We start from the raw sequence: 23,316 nt of genomic DNA, 5'->3' as shown, positions 1-23,316 counted from the left end.
TTTAGTTTTCTTGTGATAGTTTGGTTTAACATTCCTGGTATCCTATCAAGTTTTGTCAAGCTTGTGTCTCTATGTTCAAGTTATGCCTGCTCATCTGCTTATCTTTCAAGCTTGCGAGTCGGATGTTGTCCGATTATGCTTATGTCTCCTTGTATCTTTTTGGTATGAATGAAATCTTAGGTGCACAAAAATAAAAAATAAAACATTTACTTATACTAAAGAACTAATGAAATCACTAATTGTAAATTTAGAAATATTGTTTTGTAAAATCCTGCGTATATAGAAAGGTATTCTCTTGCTTTATATAATACTAGGGAGAGGTATAATACTAGGGAGAGATCCCCTGGTAGTAGGGTTTGTTATTTTTGGTTTTTGCTTGAATTTTTTAATTATTTAGGTTTTTAATTGTGTTTTCAACAAATCTGGATATACATAAATTTGTTTATTGTGTTTTCAAATTTGGAACTTCATTGTTGCATTACATAAATTTGTTAATTTTAGTAACTAATTTATAATGTATGTATAAACTTTTAAATACAACTATAAAAAAACTAACTATTAGACATATACTCTATTCTATCTAATACTAGGTTGAGTCTCGTGCAACGCACAAAATTGTTATATTAGTTTGGTTTTTTGGTTAAAAGCCATTAAGACTTAGTTAAATTTTTTTCAATTTTTTTGAGAGACTTTACAATGTGAAGAGTATACCAACAAAATTTATTTGTATCGAGAGACTTTTTTTTTTAGTTAAAAGTCATTAGGGTTTTGGAATTGTTTTATTTATATTCATTAACTATATAGTTAATTTTAGATGATCAGTTTAACCTTTTCTAAATTATGAACAATTTAAAAACTCTTTTAATAGTTTAAATATTATTATATTATTGATGTTTGGTTTATTGAATTTTAAATTGTATTACAGTTTATAATATTTGTATTCTACAATTAGGGCATGTGATTTTGTAATCTAACCAAAATGCAATACATTTACTGTGGAATTTGTGACTACAAAATAGATTATTGTTATTTTGAATTATTTGTATATCTTGAAGACAAGTTGAACATTAAATATATTCATTTTGGATGGCTTGTCTTTGTGTCATTTTTAGGTCTTATATTACGGTTTCCACATCAAGTGTTTTTGTTGCATTTGGATTGTGGTATTCGATTTCAAAGAAGCCATTTTGTGGTTGTGGGTTGGCTGGTCCTAATAATAGGATAGCTGTGTGTATTCTGTCAAATTATTTATGGAATGTAATATAAAAATTGGTTATGTTTCTGAAATGTGGATTGTTTGGTTGTAATATGTGGTCATTGGAATATGAAATTGTGTAGCTGATGTTGCTTTCTTGTCAGTTTTTGATTTTTAAAATGAGGTGGGTGTGTGCCTTTGTTGGCATTGAGCTTGCTTCATAGTGCATTGCGTAGAGAGAATAGCGTCCATTGGTAATGTTTAGTTTTGTTACAGATGCTGGTTTATCTTTTTTTTAGTCGTTTGTTACTTTGGGGATGTTGTTGTTATATTGACTCATATGTAGGTTATATGTTATTGTAATTTTTTTTTTAACGACTACTCTATAATGGCCATTGTTATTTCATTTATTCGGTTAGATTGGAATATCACACCGTCAAGATTTAAGTATTTATTTTAGACGTCTTTATTTTTATTTTTAAATAAAATATTCGTTTTACATTCATTCTAAAACTAAATAATACATTCAAAATTTTGAAGTATGATCATTTTTCTGTTAAAAATTGAATCATATTATTATTTAAAAAAAAAACTCATAGTATTGTTTTTAATCTTTTAAAATTTCATTTGTTTAGTTAATTTGTTTTTGATTTAGTTATTATTTTAAATATTTTAAATAGAGTATTTTAATACAAAAAAAAAAAGATAACATAGATTTGGACAGGTGGCAACCTCTCAGTTGCTTATATGCAGTCTCTGAGAGAAAGTTTTAGCGTGGTTCTCTACTTTATTATATAAGATGATGAGAGAGCTCTTTTTGATTGGTTAGTGGGAGAGACAATTTTTTATTATATACAATTTTTTTTTATTATATAAAGTAAACATATGAGGTTTTTGTAACATCTCACAACCACATTAGTAAAACTACTGTTTATCTAGACATATATTTTCCTATCGCAACACTCTTGTACACATATCGTGGCTATTATTTTAAACTTTCAGATTTTAAAAAATGGAGATTCAAAATTATCCTTCGTTTTCATGCAATAGTCTTTGAAAATAAATGCTTGGCCAATAAAAGTAATTTAAAATTTTCACCATCATCATAAAAAAAATCAATATGGTCTTTATATTCTTGGTTTCCTCTTCTTCTTCATCAAAATGTTCATATGTAGAAGACAAAAGATCACCTCAATATAGACAAAAATATGCAATATTCTTTGAAAAGAAGTGCTTGGACAACACCAGTATTTCAAAATTTTCATCATCTTCATAATAAAAATCAATGTGTTCATTTTTATTCTTGGTTTCCTCTTCCTCTTCATCAAAAGGTGCATATGTAGAAGACAAAATATTACCTCAATATAGAAAACAAATATGCAGGAATATTTCTATGTTTTAGAGATAATTAAAACACAAGTCAGAAATTATGTCATTAGTTAAAATTAATTGATATTATTCATTAAAATTGAAAATAACACATGACTAAATTTTGGGAATCATTAGGGAACATTCAAGAGCATAACAATATATAAAAAATAGTAGGTTATAAAGATAGCTAAAGATAAGAAATAAAATGTATTAGTTTCTTATAAAATATGATAAAATTCCAATAGATGTTTTTATGAGAAATTTGATATACGAGGGCGTTTAGTGAGGTATTTGCTATTTATAGGAAAATTGTTGATAACAATTGTATAGGTCATCGCTAGTGGGTTAAATGAGTTAATTGTACAATTAAGATTATTAAAATTAGAAAATTAATATATATATATATATATATATATATATTGTAATGCTCGTAAACCGGAATCCCGATTTAGGAAGTGCATTGATCGATGCAATATGTGCATCGGTTGATGCAAGGTTTGGTTTGTGCTCAGTTAGTTCTATTGTCTCTGGTTTAGTTCGGTTTGGAGGATGGAAACCTAGGGCTCGAGTATATAAGGGGAACTCGATGCCTAGGGTGAGTTTTTAGCCACTTTGTCGTTCCTAAAGAGTTAGAAAGAAGAGAAAGATTTCATGTGAGGTTTTGTGACATTTGGGGCTTGTTCTTGAGAGATTCTTCTGTAGGTGTGGAGATCTGTGGCTAAGTACATGGTGGAGAGCTTGTTGTGGTGTGTTTCTCATTGTTCTTCGTTGGATCAACTTGTTTAAGAGGTGAGTGCGGGACCATGGCTTATCTAAGGGATTAGATGTGTGTTTTTGTGTGCTTTTGGGTGTTGATTGCTTATGTGATTGTTTGTGAGTGTTTTCCTTGAGTTTGGTGGTGTTTGGAGGATGTATTCGGCATCACGAAGCCAAGAGAAGTCGATGGAAATCTTGTTCTGTGATGATTTGCGCGACTGCATCAATCGATGCAAGGTGTGCATCGGTCGATGCAGTTAGGGATTTGATGGACATGATGGACGTTGCATCGGTCGATGCAAGGAGTGCATCCGTCGATGCAAGGAGTGCATCGGTCAACGCAGGAGGCGTTGCATCGATCGACGCAGCTAGGGATTTGGAGGTTGCATCGATCGACACAAGTAGTGCTTGCTTTTGTGTTGTTTGTGTTTGTCTTTTCGCTTGTATGTATAGCCTGGTAGATGGGAGGATTGCCTCACTAAGTATTTGTGATAATACTCACGCATCTTAATTGTTGTTTGTGATTTGTCGTGGAATCATGGCAATGAGGAGGAGGATGATCTAGGGTCTCAGTTATGTGTTGTTAGTCTTGAATATGTTATTAATGTTGGAACCTTGTATAGAAGCATGTTAGGTTGTTGGATAGAATGGTTAGGAATGATATTGTGTTGATCATATATATTAGAGATGAGTATAGTTATATGTATTACAATGTGCATTTTATTGGTATTATGGGTGGTTAGTGATGTTCATGTTGTTGGTTTAATAAGTAGCATGTGATGTTTAATTATATATTATAAAAAAAAAATGGATGGAGTTGTTTCAGATATATATATATATATATATATATATATATATATATATAATGATTAAAATTAAAAACAAATTCCTAATCTACCAATAAGGTGAGAGGTGAGAGACGAAATTCAACATCGGAGAGCTGCATCGCTACAACTACATTTGGTGACTGAAAACTTAACATCAACAAAATATACTTTAGAGAAGTAAATTATCGGTGCTGCCGGTGTCGCCGGAAAAAAAAACAGTGACAATTATAGTAGTTTCTACGGCTATTTTTACAAAAACGAAAACGTTGAGTTACTTTCCACATACTTGACACGCAACTCAAATAAGTTACAGTATAATTTGTTGTCGTTGATTGCTGATGCAGCACAATACGATTACAAAAAGAAAAGATCCTAAAGTAACATTTTTCTCAAATCATGTATAACAACTCATTATCTAGCTTATTGCATATAAGATATTAGATTATTATTTTTTTCCACAAATTGAAAATATATATTGACTTTAAGGAAAATCATTACAAAGAGTATCAAGGAGCCAAATTGGCTTTAACACAGAATCAGAATAATACAATTTGTCATTACATCCAAATTTAGCTAAAGCATGTGCAACTCTGTTACATTCTCTCTTTGTAAAAATAAAGGTAGTATGGTGCAATTTTGATGCCCAAAATCTTATATCTTGTAGAAGATTTGTTAGTGAAGCATTCAAGTGTAAGCCATTAGCCATTTTGATTAAAGTCTCACAATCACCCTCAAAAACAATACATGTATATCCTTTGATCCAAGCCTGTTGTATTGCTACCAAGAGTCCTTTAGTTTCTGCCTCTAGTGGGGATCCTGCATAATTTATCTAGAAACTCCCCACACAAGTGGATCATCTTGATGGTTTCTAAAGATCCATCCTGCATAATTTCACTTTCATTCTCTGATCCACCGGATTCCCCCAGACTTAGCCTTTACTTGCCCTCAAGCAAAACAGCAGCTTCACCTGTGAAAGAGGTTTGAAAACACGGAAACTTCTTTTCTTTTTAAAGTAATGTCATGATCATCCAAACCATAATTCATATGCTTAGCAGATAAGTCCAAATCGAACCCCCATGTACTTCTCCGTTGGCATTTGTAGCAACCCAAATTCCACAACATCTTCCATTAAGCCTTCATCGATGGGTCTCATAAAATTTGATCAATGTCAAGAACCTTCTAGACTCATTCCCGTACAATACCATAACAAGCAAGACAATATCTTTAATGCCAGTGGTACTTTTTCTCTCCCCTAGACTTATTCTATTCTTATCTTCCTTTGAGCTTTGCTTTATTTTTTTCTTTTTTTATCAAAGGTGTAGGCGAATAATGGGGTCATCGGTAATTTACCTACCCCTTGCTTCCAAGCTTTGTGTGATCATTTGTCTCAAGAGTAGAATAATGGGGTCACAGGTAATTTACCTATCCCTCTAAACTGATCAAAATCATCTCATCTTTTATTCTCTTTTTTTTTTTTTTTTTTGAATAAAGCTCTCAGGAAAAATCTTTTAAACTTAAATAAGGAGAGGAGTACCAATTTTTTCTTTTCTAAAATCTTAATTGTCAGGTATGAACAAGGAGTCAAGCCCTATGAACATCAACCTCCTTGATGAGGTAAAAAAGAAAAGCGTAGAAATTACCTCAAGCTTTTGTGGATTATGTTGGAAACTTGGATGTCTCTGGTTCACTGGTCAGCGTTTGGATTTTTCATTAGTCGGATTCTGGATTCAATCTGCAGCTTAATCAATCAAGGCAGTACTCTAAAACAAAAAATCATAGTTCCTAACAAAATTTTGACTCAATAAAACAAATTTTTTTTTTTTCGACTAACTCTCAAAAACAAAAACGTAGTTAGTAACTGCCTCCCCCAGACTTAAACAACACTGTCCCCAATGTTATCAAGTAAGAGATTGGTGAAAAAAGAATAAACAAAAACGAATAAGTATTGAAATTGTGAACAAAAACGTGTTACCAATCCGGATGTTCTGTGTCGACCGATGCTGGCAGTGTGTTGGTCGATGCACTCTGCAGATGCAGAGAATTCAAACATAACTCCTGAGCTAGCTGCGATTTGTTTTTGTTTTTCTCATTCCTTGGATGTTAGCACTGCTAAGAATCACTCAAACACAAGATTAAACGCAACATGATAGATAGAAGTTCATAATTCAATACAAATTCAAACTGACTCAAAGCAAGAATAAAAATGACTCAATTTAAGTGGAAAAGAAAAATTTATGAGTGGGTTACCTCCTACTAAGCGCTTGTTTTCAGTCATTAGCTTGACTGTGTTGGAGCTCAGGCATCTGGTGGATCAGAACATGAAAGTGAATGCCTTAGAGAGGAATTTCTCATCATCCATGGGGGTGTATATGTGGTAGATGAATTAGGTCTGCCAAGTATGTGAGGAACAGGACCAGGGCGGGACTTAGGTATGGGTGGCTTTCTTTTATGTCCTGCAAAATCATCAATAGAAGAAACAAACGCTCTACGATAATCTCGTGGCTTGGTTAACTGCAAAACAATTTTTGTATCTTTGAAATTCTTATTGATGAATGGAGAAGGTTTGGGTGAAGAAGATGCATACCTTGGCCTTACCTGTGGGTTCTTGACTGTGGAATGGTGAGATTTCAGCTTGACAACTGGTCTAGGACTTGCAGCTAAGGAATCAACTTGAGAATTTGTGATTTTGGACAAGTCCAGGTTGACTCGTGGAGGTGTGTGGATCGATGCAACAGCTGCATCGATCGATGCTGAGCCTGCAACTCGTGTTTCTTCAATGATTCTACAACTTTCCTCAGCATTCCGTGTTTCCATTACAAAAACATCATCTACCATCGACTTATCATGGATCAGAACCTCATCATGGTCTCTAGTACTGATTATATGATCTCCACTCCAATCTTCAAGCTTAACAGCTTGCTTACTCACTTCCTCAACAGGCTCCAACTCTTCGACATACCCAGCAGTAATGTCTCCATGAAGCTCTATGAGCGGATCATCATCAAAACCAATTTCCACAGAAAATGTCTGACCATCAATAGTAGGAGCTCTTCTCAGCTTGTCCATCTCAAAGTTCATGACCAAATCATCCACATTCAGAGATATGTGTCCCTTCTTTACATCTATGATAGCACCAGCTGTAGCCAAGAATGAGCGTCCTAAGATGAGAGGATCACTAGGCTCTTTGTCATATTCCAGCACCACAATGTCAGTGGGAATCATGCAATCTCCAATCTTGATTGGAATATCCTCTAAAACACCTTCAGGAATTCTGCGGGATCGATCAGCTAAGATAAGAGATATCTTAGTCGGCTTGAAATCTGTCATCGCAAGTCTCACAGCAACAGAAATGTGGCATTAAATTGATACTAGAGCCAAGATCGCAAAGAGAGTGAGCAAACCGTTCTGCAGAGATAGAGCAATCAAGTACAAAACTTCCAGGATCTGGTAACTTCTCTGCAATCCTACTCTGAATCATTGCACTCACTTCCTTAGAGAGAACCACTTCCTGCTTCTGTTCTTTCTTCCTCGGTGGAGGCTGCTTCAACAGAATCGCGCTGACATCCTTGGTTAGCAGAGCTCCTTCCTCAGGACTCAAACCATTAGTAACCATTCTCTTCACATACCGCTTAATCCCAGGAGAAAACTTGACTGCATCAATCAAAGGCATCTCAATCATCACATTGTCCATCATAGCCTTGCATCTAGCTTCTTCAGTCTCCTGCTTAGACCTCCTAGGCTTAGGAAAAGGAACCTTAGGCTTATAAGCTTTTTTGAATCAGATGGTGGAACTGGAAGAGAAACCGAAGCTGTTCGTGGGGTGTGTTGATCGATGCAACAGCTGCATCGATCGATGCTGGATGGTGGTTGCATCGATCGATGCTGCTGTGTATCAGTCGATGCAACATCAGCTACCGGATAGTTGTCTTCTTCCTTCACCAAAATTGCATTACAAGCATGCTTGGGGTTTGACTCAGTTCTTCCAGGAAGAAAACCTTCTTGTTGTTTAACAGACCCAGCAGTCTGAATCACTTGATTCTCCAGCTTCTTAACATGAGTGTTTAATGCATCAAACTTCCTAGTTAGCTCAGTGTATACAGAATCAATCTTCCCATTGAAGTCCACCGTTAACTTCTATTGACCTTCCAAAATCTGTCCAAGCATTGATTCCATCTTGCTCTCTGAAGTGGGTGGAGGGAGGGGTTGGTAAGAAGAAGAACCATAGTTCCTAGTGAAGTTGTTGTTTGGATTTTCTGTGAAGGAATTCTTCTGACCAAATGTCTGATTTTGATACCCAGCTCCATACATATAGTTGACATCTTCTTCTGTAATCTCTGGCTTTGGCTCAAAAGTCTCAACATCTTCAGCAAAATAGACAGTCTTCTTTCCCACAAGAAGATTGTGCACTATATCCAACTTAGCATTTACTGTAGCAAACTGATATGAATCATGGCCTTCATGTGCTCTTTTCCGCTCTAGGTCCGCATTCTTAGTACTGTTGCTTGATGCTAACCTTTCAATCAACTGTTCAGCTTCATCTGGATATCTTGTCTTGAAGTTCCCATCACTAGCAGCATCCAAAGCCATCTGATACCTCCAATCAATACCACTGAAGAAGATACTAATCAACTGCACCTCTGAGAACCCATGATGCGGGCAGTCTCTCTGGTATGCTTTGAACCTTACCCAAGCAGCTTTGTAAGATTCAGCATGTCCTTGTCTAAAGGTGGAGAGCTTAATCCTCAACTCATCAGACATCACATCATCATAGAAGTAGTTCAAGAATGCCACCTTGATGTCATTCCAGGTCTTCAGAGATCCTGGCTTGAGTTGCCTTAGCCAATGAGAAGCTTCCCCAGCAAGAGAGCAGGGGAAGAGCTTGCAGTAGAGATAGTCTTTTGTGACTCCATTAGCTTTGATACTTGTGACTATATCCTCAAAGTGCTCAATATGGTCTAGAGGCTTCTCATGTGGCAAGTTCTGGAATGGCCTTTGTCCAACAAGAGCAAAGTAGGCAGGCTTCAGCTCAAAATCATTCCTTGGGAATGGAGGAGGGACAATTGCGGATCGGTTCTCATTAAACAAGTCCGCAAGAGTCTTAACAAGCTCTCCATTGTTGTCCTGTCTACCCTGAAGGTTCTGTTGGTCATCCAAATCCGCACCATTCGCACCGGCTCTGGCATTGCATCGATCGACGCCAAGGTTGCGTCGGTCAATGCCTTCTTGGTTGTGTCGATCGATGCCATCATGGTTGCGTCGATCGATGCCATCATTGCGTCGGTCGACGCAACGTGCATTCTCCTCGGCCACGACGAGTTCTTCTTGAATAACCCGTCCTTCAGCATCAAGTTTCTAGCCTTGCTTGTTGCGCACATTACCCTCTTGATCCCTCAAAACTCCAGCCTCATCAGGTCTCAATATGATTGTATTGGCCATCTTTGCTGACTTGGTTGCTTTTGTGTTTTCACGCTCTAGTTGTCCTAACTCTTGGTTTGTAAGCTTCACAACTGGACTAGTAGGATTTTTCCTGGTTCTAAGCTTAGGCATGTACCTGAAACACACAAGAGAAAAGAAACAAAAGCGTGTGAGTAAAATAAGAAAAGAAAAATTTAGACAAAATCAAAAATTTTAATCTAATGGTGAATTAAAAGAGTCCTCGGCAACGGCGCCAAAATTTGATATGCTCAAATTGTAATACTCTAATAGTACTAACAGCATTGCAGTTGTAATACTCTAGGGGTCAAATCCACAGAAACTCTAGATCACACAATAGACTTATTAATATTTTAATTATGCTAAATCAAAATATTAATTTAAAAGCAATGCAGAAACGGAATTAAAAAGTGTTGTAAATTCAGGAATTAAAAACGCTAGGTCTAGGAAAATTCTCAGGAATTTATGAAATATTAAATCAACCAATAAATTAGTATTCAAGCAATGTTTCATAATGAGATTTGTTAATTTTCTGAAAATTGGTTTTAATTTGTGGGCAGAAAATGAAATTGTTGTTTCTTCTCCGCTGTAGATTTGCAATGCTAAGTCGAGAGTTTATTCACTCTTGGAGATTTAATGTTCCTCTGAATTATTGTTTATTTTGCAACTCGAGGTTAGAAAATTCAGAACATATGCCTACCCCAAATTAAGATATATGGCTCGCTCTTTAAGCAAGGTCTAATCTTTCTCCCCCGTGCTCTAATCAAAGCTTAAAGTTATTGTGTATGAGTTTTGACCGTATATTTAGTAGTTATGAGTTCTTCCAATTTTAAGAAAAAAAACACTAAAGCGAGGTAAAAAAGGATGGTCAAAGAACAAATTTAGAAATCAATGCTATAATTAAGCTATGATAAAGTAATCATTCTTTTATTCTAAACGTATAGAAGAAACTAATTTTAAAATTCAACAATCAACGATTTTACTTTTCTGGTTTCAGTCTAAAAATAACAATCGGGTTTCTAATATAAAACCAAACTCGGTGCTCCACGAGAATAGTTGTCCTCTTCTCAAACATATCTCAACTTATTGTTTGAATATAAAAAGAGATATCAGAAAGAAGAGAAGACCAAAAACAAAAACCAAAAAAAAATCTCTAACAAAAAAAAAATGGCTTCCAAAGCTATCTTCTTCTCTTTCTTTATCGTCTCCGCCGTCTGCTTGTCCTCTCTCGCCGGCTTCGCCGCCGCTGATGCTGATGACTTGGATCGTTTCCAGATCCAGGGATCAGTTTACTGTGACACTTGCCGTGTCCAATTCGTTACCCGTCTCAGCAAATTCCTCGAAGGTAAACATAAACACATTACGAACACCATGTTTACGTATGTTTATTATATACATGTGTGCATGGCTTTTCTACCACGTGCAACCGTTGCAATTTTTGAAAAGAGCAATATTTTACGCTTAATAAAGAATATATATCATGTCACTTTTAATATTGTTCGAGATAAATATGCATGTATGCGCACGCACACTATCTTGCATGTTATGCATGCAAGGGTTATTTATATATATATATTTTATACGTAGATCTTCGGATAAAACCTAAACTTGTTTTTATTATATTTTTACATTTTTGTGTTTGTGAAGGTGCGAAAGTGAAGTTGGAGTGCAGGAGCAGAACAAACGGAACCGTAACATTGACCAAAGAAGCCGTTACCGACAAATCAGGAAGCTACAAGATGGAAGTAACCGGTGACCACGAGGAAGAAGTTTGCGAGCTCGTCTTGGTCGAATCACCAGACAGTGGTTGCAGCGACGTCAGCAAAGAGGCTTACTTACGTAACGCCGCTAAGATTAGTTTGACAGCCAATGACGGAATCGTCTCCCACGAGACACGTATCGTTAACCCTCTTGGTTTCATGGTCAAGACTCCTTCAGCTGACTGTGCCGCTGCTTTCAAGGAGATCGGTATTGTCCCTGACGTCACATTTTAAGCGAAAAGAGAGAAAGAAAGAAAAAAAAATATGACATAAGAGATTTACTATTTGCTTAAATTTTATCAAGTTTATCAATATTACAATGAATTTATAATATCATCATTAATTATTTTTTACGCGTTTTGGTTTTGTTTAATTTGATATGTCAGTGATATTTTGTTGTTCTGTAGTAAAAAGAATGTACTTTGGTTACATGCGGTAGAGGAAATTATCTATTATTAGTTTTTTTAACAAAAGAATAATTATTGGATTTTTAGATCAGAAACCAAATTTAGAAGAACAAAAATCTAAAACATAAATGATTGGGTATCAATCGATCACGTTGTTTATTATCACTAATATGAATTGATGTCACCATGAGTTTACCGCCTTTTTTTTGCTAATTTGATTTTTACTGTGTTTAATGTTATATAAGAGTGATACATTGTTTAGGATTAAGATTGCGATGAAATCCTTGTTTTCACCGATTTTGTTTTTCACAAATGTTTCTAATTAAAATTCAGATGAAAAAAAATATTGTTAGACACCTCGTATAAGCTTTTCGATATATTCTTTCACTTTTGTATATAATTAAACCGTTTTGTCTGTTTTTCATGGTATGTTTACTATTATTCGTAATTTGGTTTTCATTATTGGTGACCCGGGCCTTCGTTTCTGGTTTTTGGTTTGCCACTCTCTTACAAGTTACAACACTGAAGAATTCCAAATTTTGTATTTTATATCTTCGATTACAGTAGCATTTTATTAGAAGATTGTAACAGAAGTATAAGTATATATAACAAACTAGGTGAGTTACCCGCACGCTTGTGCGGGCAGAAACTGAATAGAAAAAAGAAAAAAAAATAATTTAATTCTTTAAAATATTGAATCAAAATTTTATTATATTTTTAAAACTTGTTTAATTTTTTAAATTTTTATATTAGTTCGTATGTTCAGGCATACATTATTTTTTTGTAAGTTTTGTATTAAATATTTTTTTTTTACTTTTTAAAATAATAAAATGAATAGTTATTAAAATGTTTATTTATAGTATTACTCTACATATGCAAAATATAAATTGAAAATTTAAAGTCCACTTTTAAAGTTTAATTGAAATTTTAAAGTCCATTTATAAAGTTTAAGCCCAAATTGACCGTAACAAAGTTTTAAATGAGCTAAATACAATTGTTACGGTCAATTTTAATTACCTTGATATAATAATTTGGGACAATATAATATGTAATTTTGTTTAGACCATTAAAATAATATTTTAAGCAACCCATAAATATACTTTCGTTTAGACCATTGTGATTGGTACTACAAACATTCAAAATTATACTAAAGTTTGCATATACAAAAAGTTCATTAAGCCAATGTATCTTCATTTCTGAGTCCATTCTTTAAGACTGAGTCTCCGAACTCTCACTTTGATGCTCCATTACATGGTTTATGTAATAACGTCTAGCAAACTCAGACCTGTAAATATATTAAGTGTATGAAAAAAAAATATTTTAACATCATACATAATCATATATAAAGTGTATAAAATTATTTTTATATAATCAAATCTTACCAGTCCTTCGAACTGTGGTTTATAAAGATTTTCGAAGAGGCCAATGTGTTTTCGATACATGGTGCACCTATAAACATTTGCAGAGTGAATATATTGGTTACCTTATGATGATTATATCAGAACTATTTTATTTTACATATCTTCATATTCTCCGACTTTCACAAACCGCATTACACAAGACTCAGGTTTGGATTTGTATATGAGATGGCACCTGTTTGATTGCCATTTAGACATGAATTCAGAAGCGTAGTTATCTTTGACACGACACTTCACAGTTTCATTCCTACATGTTTATCAAATTAATAAAAAAATCTTAACAGAGACAATTTTTAAACGTAACTGTCCTAAAGGTAGAGTAAATGTCTTTGACCTGCAATTCAACAACGTGAAAACAAATTCATTACGTTTAATGGCACTCTAAGGTCTTCTTTTATCTTCCACATCTACTATACACCCACAAACATCTAATTTGGGGAAAAGATAGAATTTAGTTTTCCAAAGTGTTACAAATCTACATTTTGTAAAAGTTTATTCATACTTTTCTAAGGGAGGGGCCAATACACAAAGTTACAACAAACCCTATAAAGATTCTAGATTCCCGAACACAATATCAATATTAAATTAATTAACAAAACACTTACCGAAAGAGATGGGATGATTTATTCTTCTACGATATATATCAAAAGTTGTAAAGTTTCGATCCAAAATTTGTGTTTTTTCGCCACTCCTCCAACTTTCCATGTTAGCACTTTTTAGTTTTCGCACCTTTTTGTTTAACACATTTTTTGTTTCACAACTCTTTGTTTTCACACTTTTTTGTTTATATTTATATACATATTTTTATGGACTTTGAAAAGAGTTTTTATTCTTTGAGTATTATTAATGATCTCACCATTTGTTAATGATATCAAAATTTGTAAAGTTTCGATTCAACAATTGTGTTTCTTCGTCGCACCCCCAGCTTCCATGATCATCAATTGGTGACAGCTTGTCCTGTGGGAAGGTTGTTAAAGGGTGGGGACCAGGGTTCGAGGAACGCCTAGTACACCAATAACCTACTGTGGATTTGGATGAATAGTTCCATTTGCCCAGTGAGGGGTTAGGATCGATGCCCTGCAGGGCCAGCTTGGGGTCTGTTGGGCCGGCTATCGGTGGGCTAGTGGGGTCCACGGACGGTCCGTTTGGGCGGCTAGCAGTGAGGCTAGCGGGCTAGCAGTGAGGCTAGTGAGGTCAACGGGACGGGTTGTTACAATAAAACAGACCCCAAGCTGGCCCTGCAGGGCATCGATCCTAACCCATCACTGTGGAAATCCACATCCACCAGTAGGTTATTGGTGCGCCAGGCGTTCCTCGAACCCTGGTCCTCACCCTTTAACAACCTTCCCACAGGACAAGTTGCCACCAATTGTGACAACCCGTCCCGCGGACCCCACTAGCCCACCGCTAGCTGCCCCAACAGACCGTCTGTGGACCCTGCTAGCCCACTGCTAGCCGGCCCAACAGACCCCAAGCTGGCCCTGCAGGGCATCGATCCTAACCCATCATTGTGGATATCCCAATCCACCAGTAGGTTATTGGTGCGCCAGGCGTTCCTCAAACCCTGGTCCCTCACCCTTTAACAACCTTCCCACAGGACAAGCTAATGAAACAACCCTTCCCGTTTTTTTTTTTTATACCTTAAATTGCTAGTGGTCCCATACCCACTAACATCCTAACAACAAACAATAACCGCGGATAACCAAATAAAACAATTCCATTAATCCAAGAAAATTCCAAGATAAATAATCCAATAACATCATAATCCAAACAAAGGAACAACCAAAAGCTAACATCCTACAACGTTCCAATTACTTAATCTAGCAACCTAACACCAGCTAGACCACAATCAATCAAGCCTCTAGAACACCCTCCTCCTCATTGCCTTTGATTCCACGATCACACTTTCCCTTTACCTGCACACCACAAACAACAATTGAGATGCGTAAGTATTATCATAAATACTTAGTGAGGCCGTCCTCCCATCTACTAGGTTATACACACAAGCATATGAGACCCTCAAGTTTAAGCAAAACAAACAACACACAACAATACATCAAACCAGGGAAAACAAGTCTCGGCTGAGACCAGTGTCGACCGATGCCTCACGGTGTCGATCGATGCTACATACAATGGTGTCGACCGATGCTAAACGGTGTCGACCGATGCCCTTCCAAATGGTGTCGACCGATGCCTCCTGGTGTCAATCGATGCCTCTCCTGCAGACACGATCTGCGCGAATCCGAACATCGAACTCTCCTTCCCAAACATCTCGAATCCGTCTCAAACTCACCCAATGACCTCAGCAATCACTAGGAATCACAAAGCAACGAACCCAAGCAACAAAACAACACAAACAACAAAGAATACACCCAAACAAGAGAGATCTCATGCTTAGATCAACCATGGTCAAGCACTCACCTCAAGAACAGGAAGATTGGATTGAGAAACGTGGAAAACAACACCTCCAGAAGCTCCCCCTTCATTTCTAGCAACAGCTAACCCTCCTACAGCCTCAGATCTCTCCAAAAACTCCAAGAACAAACCCAGAAAGTCACAGAAACGTTTTCTCTCTTTTCTCTCTTTCTCCTTCTCTCAAAAACGGCGACTACCAACAAAATAACACAACCTAGGGTCGGAAGCATGAAGCTAATTATCCTACTCATGATTTGGAGATGGCAGCAGTGATCTTTGCTCTTAAGATTTGGAGATCCTATCTGTATGGTGGGAAGGTACAGGTATTTACAGATCACAAGAGTCTGAAGTACATTTTCACTCAGCCTGAGCTGAATTTGAGACAGAGGCGTTGGATGGAGTTAGTAGCGGATTATGATTTGGACATAGCTTACCATCCTGGTAAAGCTAATCTGGTTGCATATGCCTTGAGTCGGAAGCGGGTGGCTTCGGCTCAGGAGCAGGATATGGAGGTGTTGGTAGGTGAGATTAGTGCATTGAGTTTGTGTGCTATCTCACAGGAACCTTTGGGTTTGGAGGCAGTTGATAGAGCAGATTTGTTGAGCAGAGTGAGGTTAGCTCAGGAGAGTGATGAGGGGCTGGTGAATGCCTCTAAGGCTGCGGGTGCAGAGTATCAGGTTTCTGCTAATGGTACTATCCTTGTGCATGGTCGGATCTGTGTGCCCAAGGGTGAGGATTTGAGGCAGGAGATACTGAGAGAGGCTCATTCGAGCAAGTTCTCTATTCATCCAGGAGCGACCAAGATGTACCGTGACCTCAAGCGGTATTATCACTGGGTCGGGATGAAGAAGGACGTAGCTGACTGGGTGGCAAAGTGTGATACTTGCCAGCTGGTGAAGGCGGAACATCAGGTTCCTGGTGGTTTATTACAGAGTTTACCCATTCCAGAGTGGAAGTGGGATTTGATCACGATGGACTTCGTGGTAGGTTTGCCTGTGTCGAGGACGTTTGATGCTATTTGGGTCATTGTGGACCGTTTGACTAAGTCTGCGCATTTTCTGGCCATCAAGAAAACTGATGGAGCAGCGGTTTTGGCCAAGAAGTACGTGAGGGAGATAGTCAGATTGCACGGTGTGCCTGCTAGTATTGTGTCTGATAGAGATTCCAAGTTCACCTCGGTGTTCTGGAAGGCATTTCAGGCGGAGATGGGCACGAAGGTGCATATGAGTACAGCCTATCATCCTCAGACTGACGGTCAGTCAGAGAGGACGATCTAGATTTTGGAGGATTTATTGAGGATGTGTGTGCTGGATTGGGGTGGTCATTGGGCAGATCACTTGAGTTTGGTGGAGTTTGCTTATAACAACAGCTACCAGGCTAGTATTGGGATGGCTCCTTATGAGGCCCTGTATGGGAGGCTGTGTCGTACACCATTATGTTGGACTCAGGTGGGGGAGAGGAGCATATTTGGTGCAGATTTTGTTCAGGAGACCTCGGAGAAGATTCGGGTTTTGAGGCTGAACATGAAGGAGGCTCAGGATCGGCAGAAGAGCTATGCTGATAAGAGGAGAAAGGATCTTGAGTTTCAGGTTTGTGTTGTGGAATCATAGCGATGAGGAGGAGGATGATCTAGGGTCTCGTTTGTGTGTTATTGGATTGTTGGATATGTTGTTGGAACCTTGGATAGAGATATGCTAGGTTGATGGATAGAATGCTTAGGATTGTTGTTGTATTGATGTTGTAATGGTTTTGTATGGTTGGTATGTTTCCACTGTGTGTACTGGTTGTTATTGGTTTAATGAGGAGTCGTGGTTTGGGTTTGTTTAATTTAGTAGTATAGGCTGCATAGTTGTTTATATTGTATTTAATTATTTAAAAAAAAAAAAGGGTCGGGTTGTTTCATTTTCTCAATTGGTGACAGCTTGTCCTGTGGGAAGGTTGTTAAAGGGTGGGGACCAGGGTTCGAGGAACGCCTGGTACACCAATAACCTACTGTGGATTTGGATGAATAGTTCCATTTGCCCAGTGAGGGGTTAGGATCGATGCCCTGCAGGGCCAGCTTGGGGTCTGTTGGGCCGGCTAGCGGTGGGCTAGTGGGGTCCACGGACGGTCCGTTGGGGCAGCTAGCGGTGGGCTAGTGGGGTCCGCGGGACGGGTTGTCACATTTCTTCTCTTACCCCTAGCTTTCAATGTTTGCACTTGTTAGTTTTCACACCTTTTAGTTTCAAACTTTTTTGTTTTCACACCTTTTTGTTTTTATATATATACAAAATTTTATGGAATTTGAAAAGAGTTTTTGTTCTTTGAGTATTATTAATGATCTCACCCTTAGTTAATGATCTCAAAAGTTGCAAAGTTTTGATCCAACAATTGTGTTTTTTTGTCACACCCCAACTTTCCATGTAGGCACCTGTTAGTTTTCACACCTTTTTGTTTTGCACCTATTTGTTTATATATAGTTGTAATGTTTTGATCCAACAATTGTGTTTCTTCGTCGTACCCCTAGCTTGCAATGTTTGCACTTGTTAGTTTTTTCACCTTTTTGTTTCACACATTTTTGTTTCTTTTTGTTTCACACCTCTAATTCACACATTTTTGTTTTTATATATATACAGATTTTTATGGACTTTAAAAACAGTTTTTGCTCTTTGAGTATCATTAATGATCTCACCCTTTGTTAATGATCTCAAAATTTGCAAAGTTGTGATCCAACCATTGTGATCCAACAATTTTGTTCTTTGAGTATCATTATTGATCTCACCATTTGTTAATGATCTCAAAATTTGCAAAGTTTTGATCCAACAATTGTGTTTCTTCGTCGCACCCCCAACGTTTCATGTTGGCACCCGTTAGTTTTCACACCTTTTTGTTTTACACCTCTTTGTTTATATAAAGTTGCAATGTTTTGATCCAACAATTCTGTTACTTCGTCATAGCCTTACCTTTCAATGTTTGCATTTGTTAGTTTTCGCATCATTTTGTTTCACAGCTTTTTGTTTCACACCTATTTGTCTTCACACGTCTTTGTTTTATATATATATACATATCTTTATGGACTTTGAAAATAGTTTTCGTTCTTTGAGTATTATTAATTATCTCACCCTTTGTTAATGATCTCAAAAGTTGCAAAGTTTCGATCCAACAATTGTGTTTCTTCGTCGCATCCCCAATTTTCCATGTTGGCACTCGTTAGGTTTTATACCTTTTTGTTTTATACCTTTTTGTTTATATAAAGTTGCAATGTTTTAATCCAATAATTGTGTTTCTTCGTCGTACCCTAGCTTTCAATCTTTGCACTTGTCAGTTTTCGCATCTTTTTGTTTTACACATTTTTGTTTCACACCTCTTTATTTTCACACCTTTTTGTTTTTATATATATACAGATTTTTATGGACTTTGAAAAGTGTTTTTGTTCTTTGAGTATTATTTCACACCTCCAAGTTTTAAAAATTATAAGTATTATTTTCTTTTAATTTATTAATCAACATGATTTACTCATCTTTATTAAAATTTGGATTGTTTTATTTATTGATTCCTTCATATAACTTTTGTTTGATGTCATTTTCCATTTATTCATGCATCAATTATCTCTTCCAATTATTAATCTAGGTGATTCCTAATTTTTCATAGATTTATATGTTTATATATTATAGAAAACTCACTTTTAGGTGTCAATTTAAATATAAGAGATAAGATTGTTTTTGTTATCTCATCTAACTGTTTAAATTTATTAATGATCTTTAAAGTTGTAATATTTTGATCCAACAATTGTGTTTTTTTCGCTGTATTCACAACTTTCAATGTTCACATTTATTATGGACATATATATATATATATATATATATATATATATTATGGACTTTGAAAAGAGTTTTTGTTCTTTGAGTATTGTTTAACACCTCCAAATTTAAAATTTATAAGTATTATTTTCTTTCAATTCATTAATCAACATTGATTCACTCATTTTAGTTAAAAATTTTTGAGTTGTTTTATTTATTGATTTATTCATCTAACTTTTATTTGGTGTCGTTTTCCATCTACCTGTATTGATCTTCCAAGTATTAATTTAGGTAATTAATTGTGATTTCTAATTTTTTATAGATTTATCTTTTTAGTCAATTTAGTTTGTTGCAGCTGTAGCTCTTTCTCCCTGATTCTCTTATTATTTTTTTATAAATTTTGATAGAATAATGATTAATTTTTTTAATGTTAATATCTTTCAAAATTGATTATCTGAGTATGATTCAGTAAACTTAGATTTATATATGTTTAACATAATTCTCTCATTTTCACTGAATCGATTTTTCATTTTATATATAAAACAAATATTTTATTTAACTATTTGGTTGATTAATCTTAGTCATTATTTATGATTTTTTATACTATACAGTTAAAGAATTACCATAAAGTTAGTCATTTTAAATTTTCATTTTCCCGTACGATAACGTATGGGCTGAAATCCTAGTATATATAATTACAGATTAAAGGTAAAATTTGTAGTTAAAGATATGATGTAAATTTATATATACACTTTATGATACAGCTAACAATTATATGTTTTCAAACAACATTGTTGAAACCAAATAAAATATAATCATGTGAAAATTTTAAATAATATGTTCTTATACCATCTACAGTGTATTTATCTATTATTTTATAGTATAGAATAAGTCTAAATTAGAAAATGGTTTTCTCCAATGTGAAAGTCTATATCTGACTATAAAATAGAGATAATGTTAAAGATATTAAAAATCACTATATTTAAGAGAAGAAATATAATTCAAGTCTAAATATCCAAAACAATTATCCAACTACAAACCATCATTATACAGTCTCAAAATACCTCTTTGAAAACAACATTAAAAGTTTTATTCTGGCATTTTCCATCTTTATCTGTAATTAACACCTTGAATTCTTTTCTGGTTGTGACTCGAGAGAAGGCAACATAAAGCTCTTCATGTGTGAAAACAGGTTTCGGTAAAAACAATCCAACATGTTCTAGTGTCTGACCTTGACTTTTGTTTATAATAATTGCAAACACCACAGTAACATGAAATTGTTGCCGCCTCATACGTAAGGGAAACTTTGCATCAGGTGGACTAATATACATCCTAGGGATAAGTACTCTATCACCAACTTTTTTTCCTGTCACGATTCTTGCTTCGATTACATGATTGGCCATCTAAGTAATAATTAACCTTGTACCGTTACACAAACCTCCCTTAGGATCTATATTCCTTAGCAACATGAAGGTGCTCCTATTTTCAACGTTAAAACATGACTTGGCAATCCAGAAACTTGAATACTGTTTAGAAATTCCTGAGTGTAGATCATATTATCATGAGCACTTGTATTTGACGTTTCAATACTATCAGACCTAAGATATCGTCTCTCCTCACCTGTAAATAAAAAAATAAAGATGGAATTTTAGATATATATTTAATATTAGTATTTCTTAAAATTATTACTTCAATATCCATATTATGAGCTTTGCTTCTCTAATTAAGTCAGCAAGATCCGATTCGGCAACGATAGTACACACAGAATATTCATTAAGATTGATTGGAATACCAAATCTTGAATGAGCCGTTCTACCACCTTCCAAAAGCAAAACAGCTATACCACTTGAAGCAACATTCAGAACAATATTACCTTTAGACCTTATATCAGCACCAAGAATAGTCCACAAGAAAGTTTTTCAGTACCACCAAATCCATGAACAGAAAACATATCATATTTATCGTGATTCACAGAGTGAATGATTTCTTCATAAACACGTTTTTGCTCCTCAGTTAGCATAGATAACAACTAATTGTACAATTCCTGTTGTTTATGAGGCTTATATACTCTCTCATCTGCGATAAGCCTATTTACACCTGTGTTCATCATACTATTATCTGGTTTAGGCATTTTCTCAAATGCCGTAAGAGACGTTTCATTCGTTCGCAACATCAATTCTATTTTAGTTAAACATATATTTTCAATCTGAGCAAGTGTCAACATTAGACCTACAATAGTAAAGTTAAACACTTATTTATATTTTTGTTTTGCGAAAATAAATTACATTCAATTAACCAAATAACAATTTGACTTGTGCGGGAAAAAACTTTTTTTAAAAAGAATTATTGTCCAAACTTTTTGTGGTCAAATATATCACTAATTCAATTCTTTTATAAATTTCTGTGGGCAAATATATTTTTAAATAATAGTTCAACTAATTTAACAAACTAAAAAATAAATTAATTATAAGGCTAAAAAGGATTCCAACAAAAATGTAAATGGAAAAGAATTAACTAAAAGAGAAGCTATAATTTAATCTTCAAAAATAGTATTTATTTTCCATTTTTAATAATTTAAAATGGATTCGATTATTTTATTTTTGAGATTTTCTAATTTTCTTTTAAAAAATAATAATTCGTTTTTTTAAACAGTTTATTTTTTAAAGTGAAAGAAAAATAAATTGTTAAAATTACTCATTTCTATTTTCAATATATATAAATTTTAATTGTCAGGACCTTTTGTCTTATTTAGAATCTGTGTTCCTCCTTTTGGTGATAGAGTATCTAGCCGGAACAACATGGGGTTTCCATAGATTTACATCAACCCTATGAGATTTTGTCGAGATCACAAAAGATTGTGTCATATCATCAAATTAAATGGATATTTGTAGTATATCCTCTCAAGATTTTCAATTTCTTCTATCCAAATCAAACCGTCATAATTATCTATAGAAATTTAACATTTTAGAAAATATAAATTTTCTTGAAACAAATATTTACAAAAGATTTAAATATTTATTTTTCCATTTAAAAAAAAATTAAATTGGATATGAATATTTGATTTCTGTTTTTTTTCTTTTTCTAATTTTCGTTTTTAAAAGAAAAATAATTTTAAAAGTGAAACAAAAGGTCTGTAGAAATTTACTAATTTTAAAAACAGGGATATTCTCAAAGAAATATTTGTAATATATTCTAGTATTTATTTTCTATTACCTTAAAATTTTAAATGAGACATAAAATTTAGATTTCTGATTTTTTATTAAACAAATGGGAAATTTACTATTTATTATATATTATTTATACATCCAAAGCAATTTCAAATAAACAATAATTGTAAATTCTTAAAAAAAACTCTTCCTAATCTTCCTTTATCTCTTTCCTTCTTGAAAAATCTCTGAGATATAAAGTCCTGAATCCAATTAATATTTCTTCCTTCTTCTTACTATCAATTTAAGAAGAAGAAGGAATATTAGTCACAAATATTTATGAAGAAATATTAGTCACAAATATTTATTTAAATATTAATCATAAAAAATATTTAATTTATTTGTAAATAGAAAGAAATCAAAGTTTTTAAAAAATTACCATAATTGTTTTATGAATAGAATCCACCATAATTTTTGTGCAACTATAATCATTGCAAAAAATATTAGCAACAATATTATTTTAAAAAAATTAAAGATTTGGTTAGCAAAATTTAATACCTCAATTTCATTATATTCAATTTTGTAGATCCACAATTATGATGAACCAAAAAAAAATTATGTAATAGGTTACATATAAAAATAATTATAATTTAAATCTATTTGTAAATAGAAAGAAATCCAAGTTTTTAAAAAATTACCATAAATTTGTTATGAACAGAATCCACCATAATTTTTCTGCAACTATAATTATTACAAAAACAACATTAGCAACAATATTATTTTTAAAAAATGAAAATTCAGATTAGCAC

The 23,316-nt window shown here is 34.5% G+C and overlaps 1 protein-coding gene across 1 annotated transcript; it reads left to right on the top strand.

Moving 5' to 3' along the window:
* The first annotated feature begins 10,550 nt into the window (after positions 1 to 10,550).
* On the top strand, positions 10,551 to 11,815 carry LOC104771829 (pollen-specific protein-like At4g18596). Its single transcript, XM_010496438.3, has 2 exons — positions 10,551 to 10,927; positions 11,230 to 11,815. The coding sequence occupies exons 1-2, from the start codon at positions 10,750 to 10,752 to the stop codon at positions 11,574 to 11,576; spliced, it is 525 nt and encodes a 174-aa protein (XP_010494740.1). The 5' UTR covers positions 10,551 to 10,749; the 3' UTR covers positions 11,577 to 11,815.
* Positions 11,816 to 23,316: the final 11,501 nt, after the last annotated feature.

This window comes from Camelina sativa, chromosome 20, assembly GCF_030686135.1.
Source record: "Camelina sativa cultivar CO46 ecotype springtype chromosome 20, ASM3068613v1".
Classification (NCBI taxonomy): Eukaryota; Viridiplantae; Streptophyta; class Magnoliopsida; order Brassicales; family Brassicaceae; genus Camelina; species Camelina sativa.
This window is presented reverse-complemented; position numbering and strand designations above follow the sequence as displayed.

Coding starts and splice junctions, on each gene's coding strand:
- LOC104771829 (XM_010496438.3), top strand. CDS start 10,750: ATGGCTTCCAAAGCTATCTTCTTCTCTTTCTTTATCGTCTCCGCCGTC. Junction 10,928..11,229: donor TCTCAGCAAATTCCTCGAAG/GTAAACATAAAC, acceptor GTGTTTGTGAAG/GTGCGAAAGTGAAGTTGGAG.